We start from the raw sequence: 24,464 nt of genomic DNA, 5'->3' as shown, positions 1-24,464 counted from the left end.
GGGCATCTGGCAAGATGGTCAGGAACTGTTCCTTGGAGTGTGTTTTAGGCCTCAGCCACTGACAACAGAGTTACCAGAGTTTGCTAAAAGCTTCATGGGGACTTGCTACCTCCTGTTATCAGAACTGCCTGAAAGCACTAGTGGGAGGCCTTGGGGTCAGGGTGGTGTCCCTGAGTGGCTGTTTCTGTTCTGTGTAGAGTCCTTGTTTGAGGATGAGTGTGTCTGAGGAGTCTTTGCTGCAGCCATCATTTAAACAAACTGATTGACACTTCTACCTGGGGATCAGATTCCATCTTTCCCCAAATCACTAGGCAGCCAGGTTCTCCAGGAAGGAGGATTTTTCTGGAATCAATGGGACATGAGTGTCACAGATATACAGAGACTCATGGCTGAAAGAAAAGGCTCTCGGTTGAAGGGGTCCAAGGAGAATGACAAAAGATAGCATAAACCTAGTCCATCTTCCTTCACTCTGCTTCCTGTGATTCACTTTCCATCCTTTTTCTCCCCCCACAATAAACACTGAGGCTTCAAAACACTAGAAATAAAAAAAATAACTTTTCTCCCTAGCAGTTGAATCATCCAACTATTTCTCACAATCAGTCCACCTGTTCTTCCTCCTCTTCTCCTACATACTGAGTCTTTTTCCTGTCCCTCCTGACCCCAAAGAAGACTGGACTCACCAATTGCCATCTTAACTTGAGATAACTAGTGTGTGTGCATACCGAATAACCTCTTCACTATTATTACACACACACACACACACACACACACTGGCCACGTACATACATGGTGACAATGGTGGTTCTGATTGTATGTTTTTAGCTCCCAGCATTCCCTCATGGTCATCTGATAGTGTCTTCTTCCTTTGTGAAAGAGTCCCTCTCTGTTTCATTGGCTCTGGTGGGGCTGTTGATTACAGTGCCCTTCACTCCACCCCAGGAGTGGGCATAGGACAAAGCTGAGCCTATCAGATTCTTCTGTGAGATTTCACATATAGGAGAGTGGGGAAAGTTCTCAATTTCCAGGGAAAGGCTAAAATGGGTAGATGTAAGACTGCCCCTCTCTGCAACTATGTCCCACTCACTCTTCCACTCCTCCACCACAGGGATGAGCCTGATAACAGGAGGTTACCAATGCACGAGAGACTGGACTACATACTTGGGTTGCCAGGGCCAGTTTAGGCAAAGCAGTATCTTTTAGTTATTTTGAGTGGGTTTCAATTATTTAAAACAGATCAAATGGCAAACGCTCCAATGAAAAAGATAGTATTCCTTTGGATTTTATATCGTAGCTTATATTTCCTCAGCAGGCAATATTAAAATGGATTCATGTTGCACATGTGAGTATAATGAACGCTACTGAGCTGTACACTTAAAAATAGATAAATTAATAGTAAAATTCTTAAGTTTTACTGTGGAAAGAGGGCTAGAGATAAAGAACTCAAGGGTGTTATGATTAGCTTTCCTTTTTAGCAGAACAGCAGAAACTGAGCGATTAGGTATCCTGCCTACTGTTACACAGAATACTCCCACCAGAACTTTGACAGGTTTTCTCACATCCTGCACCTGGAATAGCTGGACAATGTAGTAGATGCTATTCTGGTTTCATGCTGCAGGAGGAGCCTGTACTCCCCCAGAGCCCTGACAACCCATTCGTTGCTAAATGTTTTCATGCAGGTCTCTCAAGAACTTGTTCCACTTAGGCCATGGCGCACTCGGAGAAATGCAAACTGAGATGGGGAGCGAGCTGGTTCATTCCCCACTCAGCAAGCATCTGCTGGTCGGGAACTGTGGTTCAGACCCCGCGAAGCGAGCAGGGTAGAGGGGAGGCCCCGGCGCCAGCTGCGGGTCCGTGACCCGTTCCAAGCGCCTAGAACAAGGCTCTGAGCAGCGAGGGGGTCCGGGGATGCGATCCTTCCCGGCCGCCAGCAAGCAGAAGACCCACCCAGCCTTAGCACTGGGGACTCCACAGACTCCCTCGCCGCGGGGCCGGAAGTCAGCGGCGCAAGCCTAGCAACAGGCCACCCATTGCGCACGCTCGGGGCCAAGCCCAAGACTACGACTCCCGGGGTGCAGTGCGATAGTATGACAAACTGCTCAGCCAATGGGCGAGGGGTTTGCCCCGAGGAGCCAATCCCTCGGGGCGGAGGCGGTCCCTCCCGCGGGGTGGCAGTGTGTGGGCTTCTCCACGGCCCGCGCCTCGGCCCCGCCCCCGACCCGTGCTCCTGGGTTCCGGGTCCCGGGTACCCAGAGAGGTGAGTCGGCTGCAGGTGGGCACAGGCACCGCGCTCCTCCGGGCGCTGGTGTCGCAGGCGCCGGGCGGAGCTCACACCCCGCCGAGCTGCGCGCGTGATTGCGGCGGCTCCGCCAGGCCGGGGCCGGACTGGGCCGCGGCCCCACGCCGCTCGGCCTGCCGTGCCTCACCGCGTCGCGCTCGCGTGGGCAGACTCCGGGCGCACTGGCCACCCGACCAGCGCTGGGGCCTCCCGGGGCCTGCGCCGCCGCTCCCCGCAGGATGCTCGCGGTCGGCGTCAGCCGGGATGCGGGAGAGTTGGAGCAAGCTACCTGTAAGACGGCTTGAACTTTTCCTGGTGATTCCAGTCCCTGTCCGTTAGATTATATTTCGCCTCTCGTCGGAGACTTGTGTGCTTATTACCGAAATAAAGGAAATATTTTTTCCCAGTGCCCTTAGGACGTTATGATTTTTCTCCTTTGCAAGACAGTTTTACAAACTGACGAAACACAGACCCCCTCCCAGGACCTGTTGTATTAAGGTTGTCTGGAGAAAGGGTTGGCAAATAAGGCCTTGTCTCTGCAGTCGTCCTTCCCAACATCTCGGAGGAGCTTCGTTTCTACCATCTTTCTAGCATTCAGAGAGACTTCTCCAGGGTCATGATCCCAAAGGCTTGACCAGTTTACAAGGAGAGAGAAGTTGTTTTCTTGAGCCCCCCAAAATGGCAGCTAAAATGGAGATAACTTTGAGTTCCCAGACTCAGGCTTCCTCCAAGCAAGAGAGACACATAATAACAAAGCTAGAAGAGAAACGAGCACCTACTCTGCAAAAAAACTTCCCGGATCCTGAGCTCTCCCGACAAAGCTTCAGACGGTTTCGTTATCAAGAGGTGACTGGACCCCAAGAGGCACTCTCCCAGCTCCGACAGCTCTGCCGGCAGTGGCTGCAGCCTGAGCTGCACACCAAGGAGCAGATTTTGGAGCTCCTGGTGATGGAACAGTTCCTAATCATCCTGCCCCCGGAAATCCAGGCTCGGGTCAGGCATCGATGTCCAATGAGCAGCAAGGAGATTGTGACCCTGGTAGAAGATTTTCACAGAGCATCCAAGAAACCAAAGCAGTGGGTAAGGAGAGTCCTCTGTCATGGTCCCCTGGGTTTTTTGTTTGTTTGTTTGTTGTTGTTTGGTCATCTTTGTACTGTTTATCTCTGGATCCCTCCCTATTTAAGAGTCCAGGAGATTTTTAAAAGTTACTTCCAGCCTCTATCTGGGAACCCCCTGCAACTTCTAATAAGTTTCAGAAAACCTAGCTACTGACATCCAATGAGGAAGTAGAGCACCAAGGTGCTCTGCTTTTTCATTCCATTGTGGGCCGCAAGTCCCAGAAAGTAGCTTTAAGGTTCAAAGGCTGGGGATATGTAGCTCAGTGGCAGAGTGCTTGCCTAAGCATGCAAGGGACCCTGGATGGTTTCAATCACCAATATGGAGTGGGGGGGGGGGAGTTAAGGTTCTTGAATCTCTGCTGATAGATCTAATCCCCATTCATTCCTACAATCAGAATTATTGGAAAGATCAGCTGACTTGGGGGGAATTTCAATGAATTTTTTCCAGTGGTGTGTCTGCCCTGTTGTCTCTGAATCAGGAGGTTACAGCTCACTTGCCTAGTGTTGCTATTCTTTCCCATCCCATTCCCCAAGCCAGACCCCAGCCAAGGCCTAAGCAGGAAGCAAACATATGTACTCTGGAAAATGGGAACAGGTGGGGCAGTTCTTTTAGACCCCTACTATTATTGGACCTCCCTGATAGGAGAGTCTTTGGCAGAAAAAAACATTAAAATGATTTTTTAATGTCCCCTCACCATACTGATTCCTGTTCCTATATGGCCTATTTCCAACAGAAGTTGAGAGGTGAGGGGTGTGGGGAGGGAATTTGATGGGCCAGTGTCATGACTGACCCATTGGTGCCATTGGTGCCAGCTCTCTTCTGATGACTTTCAACTCCAGGCCTTGTTAAAGGCCCATGCTTGAGGATAGGCAGTCAGAAAGTACTGGATGCTGTGAAGCTGCCTCATTCTGTGTTCCCTTCCCTTGCTTCCTGTGAGCGTTTCAGTGGTCTCTATAAAGTTGACCTCTGGGCCATGAGCAGAAGTTCCCAAGGTAAAGGGGTTATTGTACAGCAGTGGGCAAGAAAGCTGCTCTCAGTTGGTCCTAACTGGAGTGTTAATGGATGGGGCTTGTTCCTAGGTGGCCGTTTGTATGCAGGGACAGAAGGTGCTGTTGGAGAAAACTGGATCTCAGATTGGAGAACAGGAACTGCCAGACTTCCAACCACAAATTCCTAGGAGAGATATCAGGGAGAGTTCTCTGGTGGAGCATTCCCAGGAAGGACCTCATGACCGGCTGAGCCCCCGTCACTGGGAGAAATCCCCACTCCCCCAGGAACCAGCTCCCATATTGACTGGGACAGGTAACACTCTGCCTTCTCTCTCCCTCTCATCTGCTCTTTCCTTCCATGAAAGCATCTTATCATTCTGCAAAGTTATAGACTGTGTGTGTGTGTGTGTGTGTGTGTGTGTGTGTGTGTGTGTGTGTATTGATATTTATTCCCAGGTTTTTAATGTTATGTGTATTGATATTTATTCCCTAAAAGACTCCACTAATTACAGTGGTAGTGAAACTACAAATAAGTATGCTTTTATCATTTTGTTAACGAATCCAATGCATAGTAGGATTATTCTAGTATCTACTTTTCTGTCCCTTTCAGAGCTTTGTAGGATAAAGATAGATCTAGATATAACCACAGATGAATTTCCATGGTCCCATGCTAAAGAATGTTCTGCCCAGTAGAGAAAAAGCCCCACTCCATATTATTCCTTTTCCTCCTCCTCTGTGATATCCTTTGTGCTTTAAACCCTTGTGTCTATTGCCCTATCTGCCTCTGGTACAATACCAGTATAATTGCTGGCCCTGTTCTACACAGTGCTATTATAACAGTGACATTCTGGTCAGTCTTGTGTGACTCCAGGATACAGCCAGCAGATTAGAGAGGGTGATTCCAAGAAGACTACAGCTCTGTTTCTTTAACATTTGCTGTGTTTAGGGAGAAACTTTGTGTTGTAGTCTTTTCAGGCATCTATAAGAAAATATTAGAGAATAGGCAGCGTAGAAACAACAAAAGTTCATTTCTCACAGTTCCAGAAGCTAGGAAGTCCAAAACCAAACTGCCAGCATGTTTGGGTTCTGATGAGGGACCTATTTTGGGTTGTGGACTACCAATTTCTCTATGTCTTCACATTCCATGGCAGAGTAGGCAAGCAAACTCCTTCAGGCCTCTTTCATAAGGGCAGGAATTGCATTCCCGTGAGAGCAGAGCCCTTATAATCACCTGCAAAAGTCTCACCTCCTAATGCCACCTCCTTGGGAGTTAGGGTTTCAATAGATGAAATTGGGGGAACATAAACATTCACTCCATTGCATTTTGTTTTGATTATTTTTGGAACTTGGGAAGAAAAGCTTTTGACCCTTGTGGAGGTCCTGCCCCATAATGTAGCCTTCATGGTCCTGAACAAGGTGGACCACACACTCCCTTCTCTCAGCAGAGACAGTGGGTATGCAGGTGCTGGCTTGTGTCTCCTTTCATTTTATCCCTAGAAGGGTGGAATTCCATGTTCCTCATGTCAAAGATCCTTCTGAGCTGCACTGTCTAATATAATAGTAGCAACTAGCCACTTGTGGCCCTTTAAGTTATACTATTGAGATATAATACATATATTATAAATTCACCCTTTAAAGTACACAGTTCAGTGGGTTTTAATATACTTACAAAGTTGTACAACTGTCACCACTGTGTAATTCCAGAACATTTTCATCATCTCAAAAAGAAACCCATTACCCATAGCAACTACTCTCCACTTATACCTCCTCATAGCCCTGACAACAATTAATCTTTTTTTTTTTATCTCTATGGATTTGCTTATTCTATGGATATTTCCTATAAGTGGACTCATACACTACAAGGCAGTTTGTACTGACCTCTTTACCATGATGCTATCAAGTTTTGTCCGTGTTGTAGCATGGATCCTTACTTTTGGCTGAATTATATGCATTGTATGAATAGGCCACATTTTTATCTAAAACTTACCTGTTGGTGGACTTTGTGGTTCTCCTTTTAGCTATTAAAAATAATGTTGCAGGCTGGGGATATAGCTCAGTTAGTAGAGTGCTTGCCTTGCCTGCATAAGGCCCTGGGTTCAATAACTAGCACCAATAAATAAATAAAGTTGCTGTGAACATTTGTGTACAAGTTTTACGTAGACATATGTTTTTATTTTTCTTGGATGTATATGTAGGAATGGAAATGCTAGGTCATAGCTAGCATTAACCTTTTTGAGGTACTACCAGGCCATTTTTCCAAAGTATTTGTGCATTCCCACCAACAGAGTATGAGGTTCTAATTTCTTCACATTCTCATTAGCACTTGTTATCATCAGTCTTTTTTAATATAGCTATCTTAGTGTGAAGAGGTATCCTCTTGAGGTTTTGATTTACATTTCCCTAATAAATTATGATGTTGAGAAGCTTTCTGTGTGTTTATTGGTCAGTTGTCTATCTTGTTTGGAGAAGTAGCTTTCAGAGCCTTAGCCCATTTTTAACTTAGGTTGTCTTTTTAATGAGTTTTTAAGAGTTATATATTCTGAATACTCCCATTGTTTCCTCCCATTTTGTGGGTTGTCCTTGCTATCCTGTGAAGCACAAATGTCTTCCATTTTGATAGTATAATTTCTGTTTTTCTTTGCTTGTGCTTTTGGTGTCATATCTAAAATACCATTGCCTAAAGCAAGGCTGCAAAGATATAGATATGCTTTCTTCAGAGATAGGATTTAACTCTTATATTAGATTGCTGGTCCATTTCAAGTAAATTTTTATATATTGTATAAGATAGAGGTCTATTAAGTCCATTTAGCCTAAATTCCTTAGACTGAGTGAGTGATTTATAAACAACAGAAATTTATTGCTCACAATTCCAGAGGCTGGGGAATCCAAGGTCAAGGCACCAGCACACAGAATGTCAGGGAGGGCCCATTCATCACAGATAGCAATGTTTCCTTACATGGCTGAAAATGGGTTAAATAAGTTCCCTTTGGCCTGTTTTATAAGGACATTAATCGCATTCACAAGGTCCATCTTCATAACCTAGTTGCATCCCAGATGCCCATGTCCCAGCACCACTGCACTATGGATTGTCGGCATGTTAATTTGGTGATGGGGAGACAAACAGCAGAATCCAACTTCACTCTTTTGCTTGTGGAAATTTAGTGCTCCCAATGTCATTTATTGAAAACACGATTCTTTCTTCACTGAATTATTTTAAGAACCTTGATGATCAATTGACTGTATTTGTTTGAGCTACTTATTTAAACTTGAATTTAAGTTAATTAAAATTAAATTAAATTTTAAAATCCAGTTCTTCTGGTATATTAGCCACATTTCAAATACTAGCAGCCTCACAGTCACATGTGGCTGGTGGCCACCCTGTTGAACAGCACACACACAAATTCTCCACCTCAGAAGAGCTCCTATTGGGTAGCACTGCTCAATATCCGCAGCTTCCCAAGAGCTGTGCCAGGGCACTTCCATCCTGATCCTCAGTCCTGGCAGTCCATGGTGGGAAGTTTCTGTGACCAGAACACATCTAGTCCATATTCTAGTCATGCTATCACCTGTGTAATGACAGAAACCACTCACTGGATTAACCATCCTCTGAAGAGGGTTTTGATCATGTTCATGTAAATGAGGAGTATTTGTCCAGATAACTGTTTGCAATGCTAAGATTGCAACTCTCAGCCAGGCACATTGGTACTCACCTGGAGTCACAACCACCTGGGAGGCTGAGGAAGGAGGCTTGCTCCAGTTCAGGAGCTTGAGGCCAGCTTGGGTAGCATCCATAGCAAGACCCCATCAAAAGAAAATAAATAAATAAGATGTCAACTCCCTTCCTTCTTTCATCCATTAGCTGATGCTCAGTTCCAGTGGGTTTCCTTTTCCCTGTTCCTTTTTTCCTAAACTTAGGAAGGAGGAAAAGAATTGGAGAACTTGGTTTCTAATATAAATCAGAACACCCCAGGAGCCGATTACTGTACAGATTTGCAGGTCCAAGCCTCAGAGATGCTGACTCAGCAGGGGGGTGGCTGGGAGCCTGCTTGTTAGCGAGTACCCACCCTCAGGAGTCTAATGCAAGTTGCCAGCAGAGGCATCTTTGAGAATCCACACTGTACATTTCATATCTCTTTTACTGACATTTTTTCTTCTAAGTGTGGAAAATGAAGAGTATTCTTTCTAATTATAGGGGCCCCCAAAATAAGGAGTGACAACAAGGAAAATCCACAACAGGAAGGAGCTAAAGGAGCAAAGCCATGTGCAGTGTCAACTGGCAGGTCCAAAGGGAATGGTCTGCAGAGCCCTGAGCCACGAGGGGCAAACATGAGTGAGCCCCGGTTGTCTCGGAGGCAGGTAAGCCCCCCAAATGCTCAGAAGCCGTTTGTTCACTACCAGAGACATTGCAGGGAATTGGAATACATCAGCAGCCCCCTCAAAAGTCACCCCCTGAGAGAGCTGAAGAAGAGTAAAGGAGTTAAAAGAAGCTTGAGCAGTCGCTTGCAGCGTCTTGGTCACCAGCCAACCCGCTCCGCGAAGAAACCTTACAAATGTGATGACTGTGGGAAAAGCTTCACGTGGAATTCGGAACTGAAGCGACACAAGAGAGTGCACACAGGAGAGAGACCCTACACCTGCGGAGAGTGTGGAAACTGCTTTGGACGGCAGTCGACCCTGAAACTGCACCAGAGGATCCACACTGGAGAGAAGCCATACCAGTGCAGCCAGTGTGGGAAAAGCTTTCGCCAAAGCTCAAACCTCCACCAACACCATAGGCTCCACCATGGGAACTGAGGAGTGTTTCAGGCTTCACAGTCACAGGGAAGGGCTTCCTGTACCTCCTTCCCTACTGACATGTAAATCAGATTACATGACTTAACAGGGAAACCAAGTGGCCCTTGGGGAGTGATGGTGTATGCTTGGCTGGTGAGGAGCCCCAGAAAGGCTGTCCAGGACCCACTGCACAGAGTGACAGGGTGAAGAGATGGCAGGTCTGGGTACTGGGGCAAAGAGTACTGCAGTATCTGCAGAGAATGGGGAATAACTACTGAGGGAGAATCAGGATGACCCCATAGGTGACCCCCCCCCACTGCTGTTACCCCCCCTTCCCGTGGCATTACTTATCCTCTAAATATGTTAAAGGTGAATTCCATAGAGAGTTGTGCGTTTGCTGCCATTCCACACCATATCTTCATCTGCATACTTGAGCAGTTCTCCACAATTTCAAGGTAACACTCATTGGAAAATGAATCCCCTAGTACTCTTTCTGTAAATGCCTAGTTGATTATAACAAAGAATCTGAGTATGTGCCTGTGTGCGAGGAGCATCTCCAAGCCAGCACATGGTGCTTTTATCAAAATAAAAAAGGGATCTTTTTTATCACACACCTTTGATTTAGAAAAAGAAATTCCACACATCTGCAACAACCCTAACCCAGAAGACAGGGAAAAGCCATGGTGAGGAGGAAGTGATGGATTAAGTGCTCAGAAATGTAAGGGGGGGTTCTGCCTGCTCTCCTTTGTTACCTAGGCCATGAGCTTTAAAACTGTCAGAACCAGTGAAAGGAAAACAGTGTTTAAAACTGGATTACAGTGATGGCTGCACAACTCAGCGACTTTGCAAAAAGTTATCAAAATGAATTAATTTTATGATATATAAATTCTCCCTCCATAGCATTTTTTTTAAATGACAAAATATATTTATATAAAATGTTAAGAGTCCCAGAACTAGGCCTGGGAGATCATCTAATTCCACCGCTTATTTTCTCAAAGTAGAAATTAAAACAGTGTATAATTCGAGGTCACCCCAGGCAAGCCAGCCTGCTCCTCAGTTTGAGGAGCCTTTTGGCAGATTGGTGCACTGCCTCATGCAGAAACAGGAACAGGTAGCATTCTTCCTGAAATGTCAGTATCAGATCACTACCATACAGGATTCTGCCCCAAAGAAGCTTATGTTCCTCTTAACTGCTATGGGATGAGAGCACACTTGAGGGTCTTCACTCAGCACCTTTACACACACTGTTTCTTTACCTTTTATTCCTGCTGCCTCCCACTCCATCTTCCCTCCTCCATCTCAAAAGAGCTGCCTATGCAAATCCCAGGGAAAAATTGGTTTGTAATCATGGGTCAGCTTCCTTGCTAGACTCCATAAGCTGGGCTTGCTCAACCTGGCCGCATTCTTGCCCTGCAGGGGACATCTGGCAATGTGTAGAGACATTTCAGGTTGTTGTGACTCAGGGGAGGAAGGGTTCTCTTGGCCTCTAGCAGGTGGAGCTCACAAATCCTCCAGGGGACAGGACAGTGCCCACAACAGCCACCTGGCTGAGCATGTCAGTGATCCCAGGATAGGGAAACTGCCATTCACTTTTAGCAGCCCTTTCAAGACAAGAACTGTGTTTTCCATCATTTCAGCTTTTGAACTTGGCCCATGCTTAGTCAAAAGAAATAAATGTTCAGTAGTTGAATAGTTGAGGCCCCAACCTCAGGGCCCATACTTCTACCTGAATTCAGAGATCCTGGTGATAGTTTATCCAGAGACTTACAGAAAGTCCAGCTTTTTTGGCCCTGAAGGTTCTAATCACAGATCCCCTTCCCAACTGCTATGTTAAGTCATGGAAGGATTTTATCTTCAGCATTCAGCCTGCTCCTCACCTCACTCCATGCTGCAGCCTGTCACTAGCTAAAGGCTTTGTGTCTCACATTCCTTCCTTTCCCTGCCCTTCTCCAGGCCAAATGTATGTTGTCTATTAATAACTTCCAAGTGCTGATCACATCTGTATTAGTTACCCACTGGAGCTGTAACAAAGCCTACAAACTTAGTGGCTTAAAACAAAAGAAGCTTCTATAGTTCTGGAAGTCAGAAGTCCAGAATTGGTTTTACTCAGCTGAAATCAAGCTGTGGTTGGGGCTGGGTCTTCCTGGAGATGCTGAGAGTAAGTCTGTTTCCCTGACCTTTTCAGGTTCAGTAGTCACCTGCATTCTGTGGGTTGTGACCTCTTCCTCCTTCTTCAGGATGAATCCCCCTCTCTTTCATTGTGTTGCCTTCTTGGACACTGGCCCTCCTTCCTTCCTCTTATAAGGACTGTTGTCATATTTGGCCTACCAGGATGATCTGAAGATCCTTAATAATATATTCAAGGTCCCTTTTGCCATATAAGGTAACATGCACAGGTGCCAGGGATTAAGATGTGGATATATTTGGGGGGCCGTGTTTCAACCTACCACCCACCCATATCTGTATTGAGTAAACTTGATTGGTCAAAAGGATTTTCTGAAAGAGAAGGAACTTCCAGTTCTCTTATTTATAAAGGTAGGCATAGGGATTGTTCTTAAAAGAGTTTCTGCTGCTTGGCATTTTTCCTGTCTTCAGATTACCCGTTAGTAATTGTCTAATCTTCATGTCTTTGGGTACCCGTTTAGTGGTGGACCTTGAATAAATGTGACATAATCACTGCTCTGAACACTATTCTTTTCCAGAGTATGTCAAGTCTGATGCTGACTGACTTGTCCCGGACTCGTTTTCCTTTGGTATAAGGTTCACCTCCAGGCAAGCAGTGGCAGGAAAGATCAGGTGGCCTGGAAGAAGGCCTCTGGATACTGTATTCATATGGAGGGCTCCCCTTGGCTTCCTTGCCCATGCATAGTGCCCCAGAGCTTCAGCAGGACTCTGACCCACTAGCATGCATCCAGCTTCTGTTTATAGCACCCCCGAATAATAAAAGGGCCTTTTTCCTCCCGTATGCAGCCCTTGCCATTAGGTTCTGCTATCTTCTCCAGGCCCTGCGTAGCACCTATCTGTGTCAGGGTGGAGGTAACTCCTACTCCAGAAGTGTGGTCACTGTCAACCTCAGAGAGATGAGGAGAGTGTATGGCCATAACTCATGATGTGGGGTACCCACATCATAAACCTTTCTGAAGAGTATTTTCCATCTATAGCAGATGAGGACTTGTAAACCCATCCCATAATACCATTACCACTCCCATTAAATTAGCAGCAGCTCCTGACTATGACAGACATGTTGAAATTTCCTCCTTTGTTTCTAAAACAGAAATGCTATCTTTCTGCACATACCAGAAAATTCATGTAAAGTGTACAGTTCAGTGATTATAGTGTATTCATGAAACTATCACCACAGTCTAACTTTAGAACATTTCCAACAGCCCCAAACAAAACCCTAAACCATTAGCAATCACTCTCTGCTCTGGCTCCATCTCAAGACCCTCTCCTTCATTCACTGAGCATAATGTCTTCAAGGTCACCCATGTTGTATCATTAGGATTTTATTCTTATTGCCAACAATACTCCATTGTATGAATGGACCACGCTTTGTTGGTCCATTCATCATTAGTGGACATTTGGGATTCTACTTTGTGGCTGCTAAGAACATTGATACATAAGCTTTTGTCTTTATTTCTCCTGGGTGTATATCTAGAGGTGGAGTTTCTGGGTCATGTGGTAATTTTATGTTTAACTCTTCTTGAAAGTACCAAATTTTTCCAAGTGGCAGCATCATCTTATATTCCTACCAGCAGTATGTGAAGAGTCTCAGTTTCCCTAATACTTGTTGTTGTCTTTTTCATTACTGCCATCCTGGTGAGTGTGAATTGGTATCTTGTGATTTTGATTTTCGTTTCCCTAATAACTCATGATGTTGGAAATCTTTTCATATGTTTACTGGCCACTTGTATACCTGCCTCAAAAATATGACTATTTAAAACATCTTCCCGATTTTAATTGGATTGTTTTTATTGTTCAGTTGTAAGAATTCTATAAAAATTCTGGAATCAAGTCCTTACACATATGACTTATAAATAGTCTCTTCCATTCCATTCATTGTAATATAATTTTATTTACTTATTTTTTGCCATATGGGGGATTGAACCCAGGATACTCTATCACTGAGCTACATCCCCAGCCTATTTATTTATTTAGAGACAGACTCTCTACAGCACAACTATTAAACAGCCCTTGAATTAGGAGTAGGTCTGATTTCAATGTTTGTGGGGCTTTTTGTTTGTTTTGGATTTGTTTTGAGATGGGTCTCACTATGTTGCCCCTGCTTGCCTCAAACTCCTGGGTTCCAACAGTCTCCCTGCTTCAGCCTCTTGAGTAGTGGGACTATAAGTGTGTACCACTGCATCCAGAAATGTCTTTCATTAATCACTGGGCTGGGAATTTGGGAATCAAGGGTTTTGGGTGGTTGCTCTTACTGAATCTGCTGAAGCCCAAAAGTATAGAAGGATGTAGGATAAGAAAGATGAGGATCTGAGGAAGCAAGGTCCCTGAGAAACATGTCATTGGAGAAGAGGTGACTTAGTTGTCCAAAATTGAGGAGTAACCCAGATTTTTTTTTTTTTTTTGGTATCAGGGATTGAACCCAGGGGCACTCAACCACTGAACCATATTCCCAGCCCTTTTTGTATTTTTATTTAGAGACAGAGTCTCATGAAGTTGCTTAGGGCCTTGCTAAGTTGCTGAGTCTGGCTTTGAACTCATGATGCTCCTGCCTCATGATCCTTCTCCCAAGCCATTGGGATTATAGGTGTGCACCACCACACCCAGTACCAGGAAAAGAATTCTAGTCAGGCTTTCCTGATTTAGATCTGCATCCGAGTATGCTACAAGCAACCTGACTCTTCCAAACTGGAAAAGGAACACCTAAAAGATTTACAGGGGACACACCCCAAGAAATAACATGGTAGAATGAATAGACAAAATGCCATCCAGCCACACAATGGAATACTATTCAACCATAAAAAGAAATGGTATAGCATACTAGCATGGATGTACCTTGAAATCACTAGGCAAGAATCCAGAAGTCACATATGGTATGAGTTCATTTATGTAAAAATGTCCAGAATAGGAAATGTGAACAGACAAAAAGTAGATTAGTGGTTTCCAGAGGCTCAGGAGAGAGAAATAGGGGATGACTGCTAGTAGGTATGGGGTCTCTTTCTAGGGTGAAAGTTGCACAACCTGTGAATATACAAAACCCACTGGACTGTGCACTTTAAAAAGGTAAATTTTGTTATGTGGATTATAACTCAATTTAAAAGAATAAACCATGGACAGCCTCCATTGCTGGCAACATAACCAGTTGATTTTGCCCAGGGCAAGGACTTCATGGGTCCCTGCACCTCAAGTCAGAGCAGTGGAAGCAGAATATCCAAAGGTGATAGTTACAAAGTAGAATTTTATTTTATTTTTTTAAAAGATTTTTTAAAGAGAGAGAGAGAGAGAGAGAGAGAGAGAGAGAGAGAGAATTTTTAATATTTTATTTTTTAGTTCTCCGCGGACACAACATCTTTGTTGGTATGTGGTGCTGAGGATCGAACCCCGGCCGCACGCATGCCAGGCAAGCGCGCTACCGCTTGAGCCACATCCCCAGCCCCACAAAGTAGAATTTTAGTGTATCCAACTTGAAAGTGTTGAGGACATACATGGTAATATCTGTTGTGTGAGTATGGCAGGAGGACATCTGTACCAAGGACCTAGGTTGTCCTGAGAGAACAGGAACAGTGTCCTGTGAACACAGGACAACAGAGGGAAGACCAGGGTTGGTCAATTCTTAGGACTCTGTCTTAGGAAATGGTGAAGCCCCAAAGCTGACACTGTGGAGCGTATATCCAAATGGAGCCAGGATCTTTAAGCCAAAGACAGTGTTATGGGGAAGTTTTAAAAGTTACTTATCTTTTAGAAATTTTAAGTAGAATGTTGGGATACTGTTCAGCAAGCCAAGTATGTGTGTACTTTGTCTTTTTACAGACCTAGACTGGGTCCCAGCTCTCATCCTTTCAGAGCCTGTTTCTCCAACTGCAAGACGAGAATACTACTATCTGCCTTATGAGGTTTAAGTGAGACGATCTGACTTTATGCCTCCTGCATAGTGAGTTCCCAACCACCCCAAAGCAACAGTTCCAAGGGGCAGAAGTGTCTGGGCCCTCAAGAGGCACAGTCATCATAGGGATGGCTCTCCTAAGACTGGTCCAGCCACTGCCAGAAGTGCAGACCAGTGGGCAAGGCAAAACATAAGCAGGTTATCAAATCTGACTCCGACTAACCTACACTCTTCTCTCCAAACCTTTCCAAAAATCACAGTGTATTGCTAGAAGAAACACTGACATTGTCCACATTCTACCTGATGCATAGATTCCTCTATACCTGCTGCACTAGCACCCAAGCTTTTGTTAGAGATTTTCATAGAGAGAGAACTTCCCACTTTACAACATTTCATTTTGGGACCCTCCCAGTTTTCTTTTCTAATATGCTGGGCATACTGGCCTTTGACCCTGGAGCCCTCATTGCCCCATGAGTACAGTAGAAAGGGAATGGATAGGGGTGACAGAATAGGAAGATGAGGGGAACTGTACTGGGCCTCCAGAACATCCCACAAAAGGTTAAGCCTTCGTAAATCTGAACTGTTCTGAATGTGGAGAGGGAACCCACCAGGGCCATGTATTTCAGAGCCAAAAACAGGCACAGCACCTGGGGGACCCAGAAACCTCTGGAAAGCATGCTCCTGGATGTCCAGCTTTGAGGCACAGACCACATTGGGCAGGATGGTTCCCTGGGGGAAAAGGGGCTGTTCTATAAAAGGAAAGTAAGCCCCCCTGATAGAAACTTTTGAGGAATCATAGGTTAGGCTGTCAGGTCAACCAGAAGTCAGATATGTACTTCAGGGAAGGAGTAACAAGAGCTGAGGGGGAAGTTCTTTGATGACGTTTGTTCTGAGGGAGAGTAATGGGACCTCCTGAGGCAGGAGGTAATGGAGGTTGCCATTACATCCCAAAGAACTATTTTCCCTGGAGGGCAGAACTGGGAAGTGCGCCCCCAGAAGGCAGGCTCACGCCTGCTCCTTTTCCACCTTGATTTTCCACCAGGGCTGCAGCCCTGACCCAAGTCGCGAGGAGGGTTCTGTGAGGCTACCTTCCCATTAGTGGGCTCTATGGGAAGAAGCAGCGCCCCCACCACAGGCTCTCCTCCCTGCTCCTCCTGTCTGTCACTGTCAGATCGCTGGCTGCATAATAGCAAAACCCTGCCCCTGCCTTCCTGCCCGCATCGCAGAGCAGGCTCGCGAGGCGAGGGAATGGGTTCGTGGCTTCACATGCCCCCTTTCGTAGGGCCACTAGGTACATTCCGTGGGAATCTGCCGCAGCCGGTCCCCACCAGCGGGATGAACCAGGGAACTGGGGGCGGGGGGGGGGGGCGGCAGTGTGGGTAGAGAACCCGCCTGCAATGGCAGAGACCTCTGCAGGAAGTACGGTCAGTGCCGGTCCCCCAGGAAACTCCGCCTCCCACTGTTGCCGAGCTGTCAATAAGAAGCGCGGGCAGCGCGGAGCCCCCTGGGAAGTGTGGCGCACAGCAACGGGCTCGCGCGCCTTGACGCACGCGGGCGTGCAGCCAACATAAAAGGTGTCGGTACTTACTGGAGGCCAGCTACATGCCCGCCACCCTTCCGCGCTGGCTGGCCGGCGGTGCAGTCGTAACTCGGTGTAGGGGGGAAAACAGTCAACCCAGAAAGCCACACCAATGTCAAACCGCAACCGCACTCCTAAGATACCCAGGATCCACACGATGGAAGTAACCCTGACACAGGAGTCGGGGCTGACTTTCGCCGGCCAGGGCAGCCGCGGGGTGGCAGCAGCGATTCCCCAGAGGCCGCGCACACTTGCACACCGTGGGGTAGACTACGACTGTGCTGGGGTAGACTACGACTGTGCGCTGGGCACTGTGGAAACAGACTGGGTCCTCCTCGGGAGTGGTGGGCGCACCGTTAACGCGCCTCGCATCCGTCTCCCTTCACTTCTCAGCATACCCTGTGACCCAACCCTTTCCGACCTGTAATAGGCGATGGTGGTGAATTCAGGAAAAACGCTTAGCACGACCGGGCCTGGCACATAGCCAGCCATTTAGTTTTATTCTAATTATCTGATTCACTACTCTGACTTCCCTGTTATGTTTAGTCCAAATACCACCCTCTCTTTTGTAATAGTATCCCAAGCATACCTTGCAGTCACCTCTTTCTTCACATTAAATCTGTGATTTTGGTGGGGCTGACCCCAGTGGGGTCTCCTGGGCCAGGTATCCAGGAGAGCAAATGAAAACCAAGTCTGGCCTATCAGTAGTCCACTCCATCTTCCTGGCCACAGGGGCTGGTTTAGGAATGGGTCCATGAGCCAAGTAAATAAAACTTTTTAAAATAAATGTAAAACAACACATTCAAGATATACAGCATGATTCTGTATGATTGCTACAGTCAGACTAACATCTTGTGCAGTTACCTTTAAGCAAATTTCCAAAACTATTAACTGTGGTCATCATGCTGTACTTATTCATCCTACATACTGCAACTCTGTACCCTTTCACTCACATCTTCCCTTCCCTACTGACCATCACCTACTTTGTTTCTATGTTTTTCATATTTTTAAGGTTCCACACGTAAGTGAGATCATGAAGTATTTTTCATTCTGTGTCTAGCTTATTTCACTTAGTGTAACATCCATCAGGTTCATCTGTTGTTGAATTTTTTAAGGCTGAATATTATTCCACTTTATGTGCATACATACACGTTGGGTGTGATTGTGTCACAATTTCTTTATCCATTCACCCATCCAGAGACAAAGATTTGTTTCCTTTATTGTTTGAATATTGTTATATTATTTCCATTATTGTTGAACATAGGAAACTGTATCTCTACAAGGTGTTGGCTTCATTCTAATGACATATATCCAGAAGAGTGACTGCTGACTCCTGTGATAGTCCTATTTTTTAATTTTTTGGGTAACCTTCATACTGTTTTCATCATGGCTGCACCTATTTATATTCATATGGATGGTGTACAAACACTCCCTTTTCTCCACACCCTCATCAACACTTTCATCTCTTCCCTTTTTGAGTACAGCCATATTAATAGTTATAAGGTTGTTGTTAGATGTGCATTTCCCTGATGATTAATGATGTTGAGCACCTTTCAATATCCTACTGGCCATTTTTTTTTTGAGAGGAAGTCCTGCTGTATTGTCCAAGATGGCCTTGAACTCCCAATCCTCTTGCTTTAGCCTCCCAAGTACATGGGAGGATGTGCTTGTCTGCCTATTGGCTATTTTTGTTTCCTTTGGAAATATATCTATTTGAATACTTTGCCCATTTTTCAATCAGGTTGTTTTTTGCTATTGAGTTGTATGAGTTCCTTACATTTTTATATTAATTCTTTATCAGACATATGATCTGCAAATATTTTCTCCCAGTCCATAGGCTGACTTCATTTTGTTAACTCTTTGCTTGGCTGTGAATCAGCTTTTTTAGTTTAAGATATTTCAACATGTGTTTTGTTGTTTTGCCTGAGACTTTGATGTTATATAAGAAAAACAGAAAACAAAAACATTGCCAAGTTTAATGTCAAGGAGATGCACTGCTTTCTTCTAGGAATTTTATAGATTCAGGTTTTACACTCTTGGATATCTATCCATTTTGGGTTGATTTCTCTGTACGGTATAAAGTAAGGATCCAATTTAATTCTGGATATCTGGTTTCCTTAAAACCATTTATCAAAGAGACTCTTATTTCCCCATTATGTATTGTTGGTGCACTTGTGTAATTAGTAGACTATATATGTTTAGGTTTATTTCTTGGTTTTCTTTTCTGTTCCATTGATCTATGTGTATGTTTTGATTTTATATTTCAATTTATATTTTATTGTTTGATTACGATAGCTTTGTAATGCAATTTGAAATCAGGAAGTGTAATGCCTTCAACTTTGTTCTTCCTTCTGAAGATTGCTTTGGCTATTCAGGGTCTTTTGTGGTTCAAACAAATTTTAGAGTGTTTTTTTTTTCTATTTCTGTTAAATATACTGTCCTGCAACAACCTGGTCCTAGTACATGAGAACCAGCACCAAGTTGCTGTGAAACTGAAAAAAAAAAAGAGGCAAAAAGTATCCAGGATTATATAGACTGCAATGGGACTTACTTACTGACAGAAGTGTGGTTATGAGTGGCAGATCAGTGGATCCCCACAATTTGTGCCAGAAGTAAAGGTATACATAATGCCAGGACAAAACTGACTGCACATAGTTTATCTCAAGCTAAAATCAAAGACTTCAGGTACTGAAAAGTCCCAGAGTCCAATCACAAAGCTTCACATGATAGGTTAATGATTTTCTTTGTTTACAGTATGCTAGGGAAACTATAGGATTGGAGAATGAACAGGGTTATTCAGGGGCAATCATGGTGGTTCCAATTTAAGAGGGCTACAGTGATGTCAAGCTGAATCCCTACACATTTTATAAGAATTTTGATAAGGACTGTATTGAACCCAAGCCTTTGGTGGTATTCACGTTTTAGCAATTTTAATTCCTTCAACTCATGAACATAGGATGTCTTCCCATTTATTTATGACATCTTCAATTTCTTTCATCAATGTTTTTGAATTTCAAGTGTAATTTATTCCTAGGTATTTACTCCTTTTGATGCTATCATAAGTGGAAACTTTTTTTTTGTACCAGGGATTGAACTCAGGGCTACTCAACCACTGAGCCACATCCCCAGCCCTATTTTGTATTTTATTTAGAGACAGGGTCTTACTGAGTTGCTTAGCACTTTGCTTTTTCTGAAGCTGGCTCTGAACTCATGATACTCCTGCCTCAGCCTCCTGAGCTGTGTCAATGTTTTTTCTGCATCTGATAATATGATCATGTAGTTTTAATCTTTATTTATTTTGTACTAGGGATTGAACCCAGGGGTGTTTTACCACTGAGCTACAACACCAGCACTTTTTACTATGAGACAGGGTTTTGTGAAGTTTCTAAGTTGCTGAGGCAGGTCTCAAACCTGAGATCCTCCTGCTTAGCCTCCCAAATTGCTGGAATTACAGGTGTGCAATCCATGCCCAACTAGTTTTAATCTTTCATCTGCTAATGTGGTGTATCACATTAGTGAATTTGCAGATGTTAAGCTAAACTTGCATCCCACTTAGTCTCAGAATTTAATATTTTGAGGTGTTGAGTTTCTGGTATTTTATTGAGGATTTTTATATCTATGTTCATTAAAGATATTGGACTATAGTTTTCTTATAGTCTGCTTATAGTCAGTATCAGGGTAATACTTTTATTTCTTAGATGAGTTTAAGAAGGAATAGTATTAATTCATCTGTAAAGTCATCATGTCTTGGGCTTTTCATTACTGGGAGGTTTTTGGTTACTATTTCAATCTCTTTTCTTAATGGGCCGTTCAGACTTACTCTTGATTTGCCCTTGGTAGGTTGTGTTTCTAGAAATTTACCCATCTCCTATTGACTATCCAATCTGTTGCCATGTAATTGTTCATAATAGCCCCCTTGTGATACCTTTTTTTTAAAAAAAATTAGTTGTAGATGGACACAGTACCTTTATTTTATTTATTTATTTATTTATTTATTTATTTATTTATTTTTAAAGAGAGAGTGAGAGAGAGAGAGGGAAAGAGAGAGAATTTTAATATTTATTTTTTAGTTCTTGGCGGAGACAACATCCTTGTTTGTATGTGGTGCTGAGGATCGAACCCGGGCCGCACGCATGCCAGGCGAGCGCGCTACCGCTTGAGCCACATCCCCAGCCCTATTTTATTTATTTTTATGTGGAGCTGAGGATTGAACCCAGTGCCTCATACGTGTGAGGCAAGCGCTTTGCCACTGAGCCACAATCCCAGCCCCTTTGTGATCCTTTTATTTCTGGGGAATCCATTGCAGTAGCTCTTATTTTGTTTTCTAATTGAGTCTTTTTTCTTCTTAGTCTACCTACAGGTTTGTCTATTTTAACTTTTCAAAAGTCCAAGTAATAGTTTTATTGTTTTTTTTCCATAGATTTTTCTATTTTTTTCGTGATTAGCTCTGATTCTTACCATTTCTTTCCTTCTGTTAATTTTGAGTTCTGTTTGTTCTTTCTCTAGTAATTGAAGTGTAAAGTTGGGGATTCTTTGTATTGTGCTGGGGATCAAATTCAGGGAAGGAAAAACAAAGTTGAAGGCATTACACTTACTAATTCAGGGCCTATATATATCCCTAGTGCTAAAGTGAGATTTTTTTCATTTGAGGGTGATAAACTCCCTCAGTTTTTGTATGAGGAAAGTCTTCTATCTTCCCTTTATTTTTGAAGGGAGTGTTTGCTACGCATAATATTTTTTGCAGTTTCCCTTCCACCCCAGAATTTTGTATATATCATCCCTCTGGCCTGAAAGGTTTGTGCTGAAAATATGATAGTCTTAAGGTGGATCTCCTGTACATAAGAAGTTGCTTTTCTCTTTTTGATGCTTTCATAATTCTTTTTAACTTTTAACAATTTTGATAATATGGTTTGGTGTGTGACTTGAGCTCACCTGAGCCACATCCCCAGCCCTTTTAATTCTGAGACAGGTCACACTAGGGCCTAAGTTGCTGAGCCTGGCTTTGAACCTGCAATCCTCCTGCCACAGCTTCCCAAGCCACTAAGTTTACAGGCATGTGACCACCATGCCCAGCTTCTATTTTGATTTTTGCACATTAGACAAGACAACCAGGATGGAGTTGTGGCTCAGTGGTATAGCGCTCGCCTAGCATGTGTGAGGCCCTGGGTTCGATCCTCAGCACCACCTAAAAATAAATAAAAACAAAGGCATTTGTACAACTAAAAGAAATAAATATTTTTTAAAAAAGACAATCCATTCTCCCAGTCTTAACAACTGGCCTTGTATCTCACCAATGAGCCTAGCCAGAGATTCTGGGTGCCTCTCAATCTTCTGTGCTTGTCCAATCTGCTTTCTGTTTTCAGTATCCCCAAAAGACTAGAGTGTACCAAATGCCATCCTTATGCGCCAAGACAAGTTAATAAAGTCCAATTCCTGGAGATGCAATTGGGAAAGCTGTGGTGGCAGATGTATACTCCAGTTCTTCTAACCTCAGGGAAAAGTTGGGAGCTGGAGTTTATCTCCTACTCACTCTGCACTAAGTTGGAGAGAAGATCTGTGGCAAATTCCTAGTCGTTTTTAAACTGTATTCTTCAACCCATTGTTTTGCTCTTTAATGCTTCCCAAGGCCTAGCAAATGCCAAGTCCCATTTGCTCTCAGAGGCAGGTGGGTTAGTTGGAGACCTGGATTTATCTCTGGAGTTAGCTAGCAAGAGGAAGTGTAGGAAGTGCCTGCACATACACTGAGATTCCTAGAAGACTACTCATTGCTTGATTTGTCAGCTCCCAAATACAGACTACTTAAAAGCCTTACCCATAGAAGCAGCTATGAAAAATTGATGTTAGGTATGTAAACCCTTTCTAGGGAGAAACTGAAAGCTAGGTGTTTCTGCCTGCTTGTTTTGGACTGAGCTAGGAGAAATAGCTGATGATGCTTACATGCCTATACAAAACCACCTGTTTGTTTTCTGTGGTCTAGGGGGGACTCATCAATGCAGACCCCCCTCAATTCCCAGAACTAGGTGATTCAGTCCTTTGGTTGGATCTATAAAAGTTAAGATACTCAATGTGAGGACAAATTCCTTCCAGGGAGAAGCTGGAGACATGGCTTTACCTCTGGAGCAAACTGTAGGAGTATGAGGTAAGGGGAGAAGTGAAGTGGCCACATGCCTGTTCAGGCTTCCTGATGTTTGTTGTTTACTTCCTCCATCAGCTCCAAGACACAGGCTAGTTAGAAGCTAAATCCTCAGGCAGCAGCCAGGAAAGTGTGCAGACTAATCTCTTCTAGGAAGAAACTTGGAATTAGGTATATTTGCATGTTTGCTCTACACTGGACTCTGGAAGTGCTCATGCGCAAGTTGAAAACTTTCTTTTCTCTTTTGTCTTAGGGAACTCACAAATACTGAACCATGTCTAATCCCAGAGCAAGGTGATTTAGGTGGGGACTATATAAATTGGAGAGCTATGTGTGGCCCAAATCCATCAGTCCCCAGGAAGTTGGGATTTTGTAATTCATTTTCAATTGTATGATGCTATGCCCAGGTTGGGATTTGTGGTGCACGTGTCTTAACTTTTTCTACTCATTTTGATGTGGATATTTTTTTCAGTTGCCTAGTGTGAAGGAGTCTCTCAACCAGTTTCTGGATTTCTCTTAGAAAGAAGTGACCCATGTATAAAAGTTTATTTGACACATCCATGGAAGAAAGGAAAGTCAGGAGTTTTCTATTCTGCATCTTTCTGAAGTTCAAACTTTCTGTTAGAAGTTCTGACTTCTAACAGAAACGTGGATCTAGAAGCCAAGTGCATTTGTTCCATAGTTTACCTTCTCAGAATTCCCTGAGTGTCCTATCCTTCAGGTGTAGCATCATTTTGCCCACTCGGGATGCTTGTTCCACTCCCACTAGGGGATCTCCTATGATAGGGACAGAATAAGCAACAATGCTATTGGACTAGATACAACTCTTATCCTGTTTTCTTGCAAGTAGAGATGTGAACTACTTTAGTAACTAACATTTTACTCTCTGGAGGTTCAAGGCAGTCAGGTGAGGACTCAAATTATTCAAGTGGCCTTCTCTGTTGTACTAGCTCAAAACCAATTCTGCTTAAAGCACAAAAATCATTTTAACTCCTTTCTTCAAATGTGGCTTACAGGGGCTGGGGATGTGGCTCAAGTGGTAGCGCGCTTGCCTGGCATGCGTGCGGCCTGGGTTCGATCCTCAGCACCACATACCAACAAAGATGTTGTGTCCGCTGAGAACTAAAAAATAAATATTAAAAAAAAATTCTCTCTTTCTCTCCTCTCTCTTTAAAAAAATAAAATAAAATAAAAAATAAATGTGGCTTACAAATTGTGTATTTTTGCTAAATTATGCCCTTCAATCCTACACAACTTCATTACATCTTGATCCTGGGTATTTCTTTAGTCAACTTTTTTCCCCTAAGCACCTTATAGCTTCTCTGGGTCTGTTCAGCCTACTTAAAACTGGCAGCACAAGTTACCTGTTTCCTTTTCACTTCTGACAATCCCTTAGCTGCAACCATTGGTTTAAAAAAAGTGAGAGAACACAGAAAGTTCATTCATTCACTGAATAATTGTAAGCACCTACCATGTGCCTGATCCCTGCCATATAGAGTCAATTAAACCATAAGTTTTAATAATTACATTAC

General features: G+C 43.8%; 1 protein-coding gene across 1 annotated transcript; it reads left to right on the top strand.

Moving 5' to 3' along the window:
• The first annotated feature begins 1,705 nt into the window (after positions 1–1,705).
• Positions 1,706–13,292, top strand: ZNF174 (zinc finger protein 174). Its single transcript, XM_081296756.1, has 3 exons — positions 1,706–3,355; positions 4,474–4,696; positions 8,576–13,292. The coding sequence occupies exons 1-3, from the start codon at positions 2,954–2,956 to the stop codon at positions 9,175–9,177; spliced, it is 1,227 nt and encodes a 408-aa protein (XP_081152882.1). The 5' UTR covers positions 1,706–2,953; the 3' UTR covers positions 9,178–13,292.
• The last annotated feature ends 11,172 nt before the right edge of the window (positions 13,293–24,464 follow it).

This window comes from Spermophilus citellus (genome assembly GCF_964194105.1).
Source record: "Spermophilus citellus genome assembly, chromosome: 6".
Taxonomy (NCBI): Eukaryota; Metazoa; Chordata; class Mammalia; order Rodentia; family Sciuridae; genus Spermophilus; species Spermophilus citellus.
This window is presented reverse-complemented; position numbering and strand designations above follow the sequence as displayed.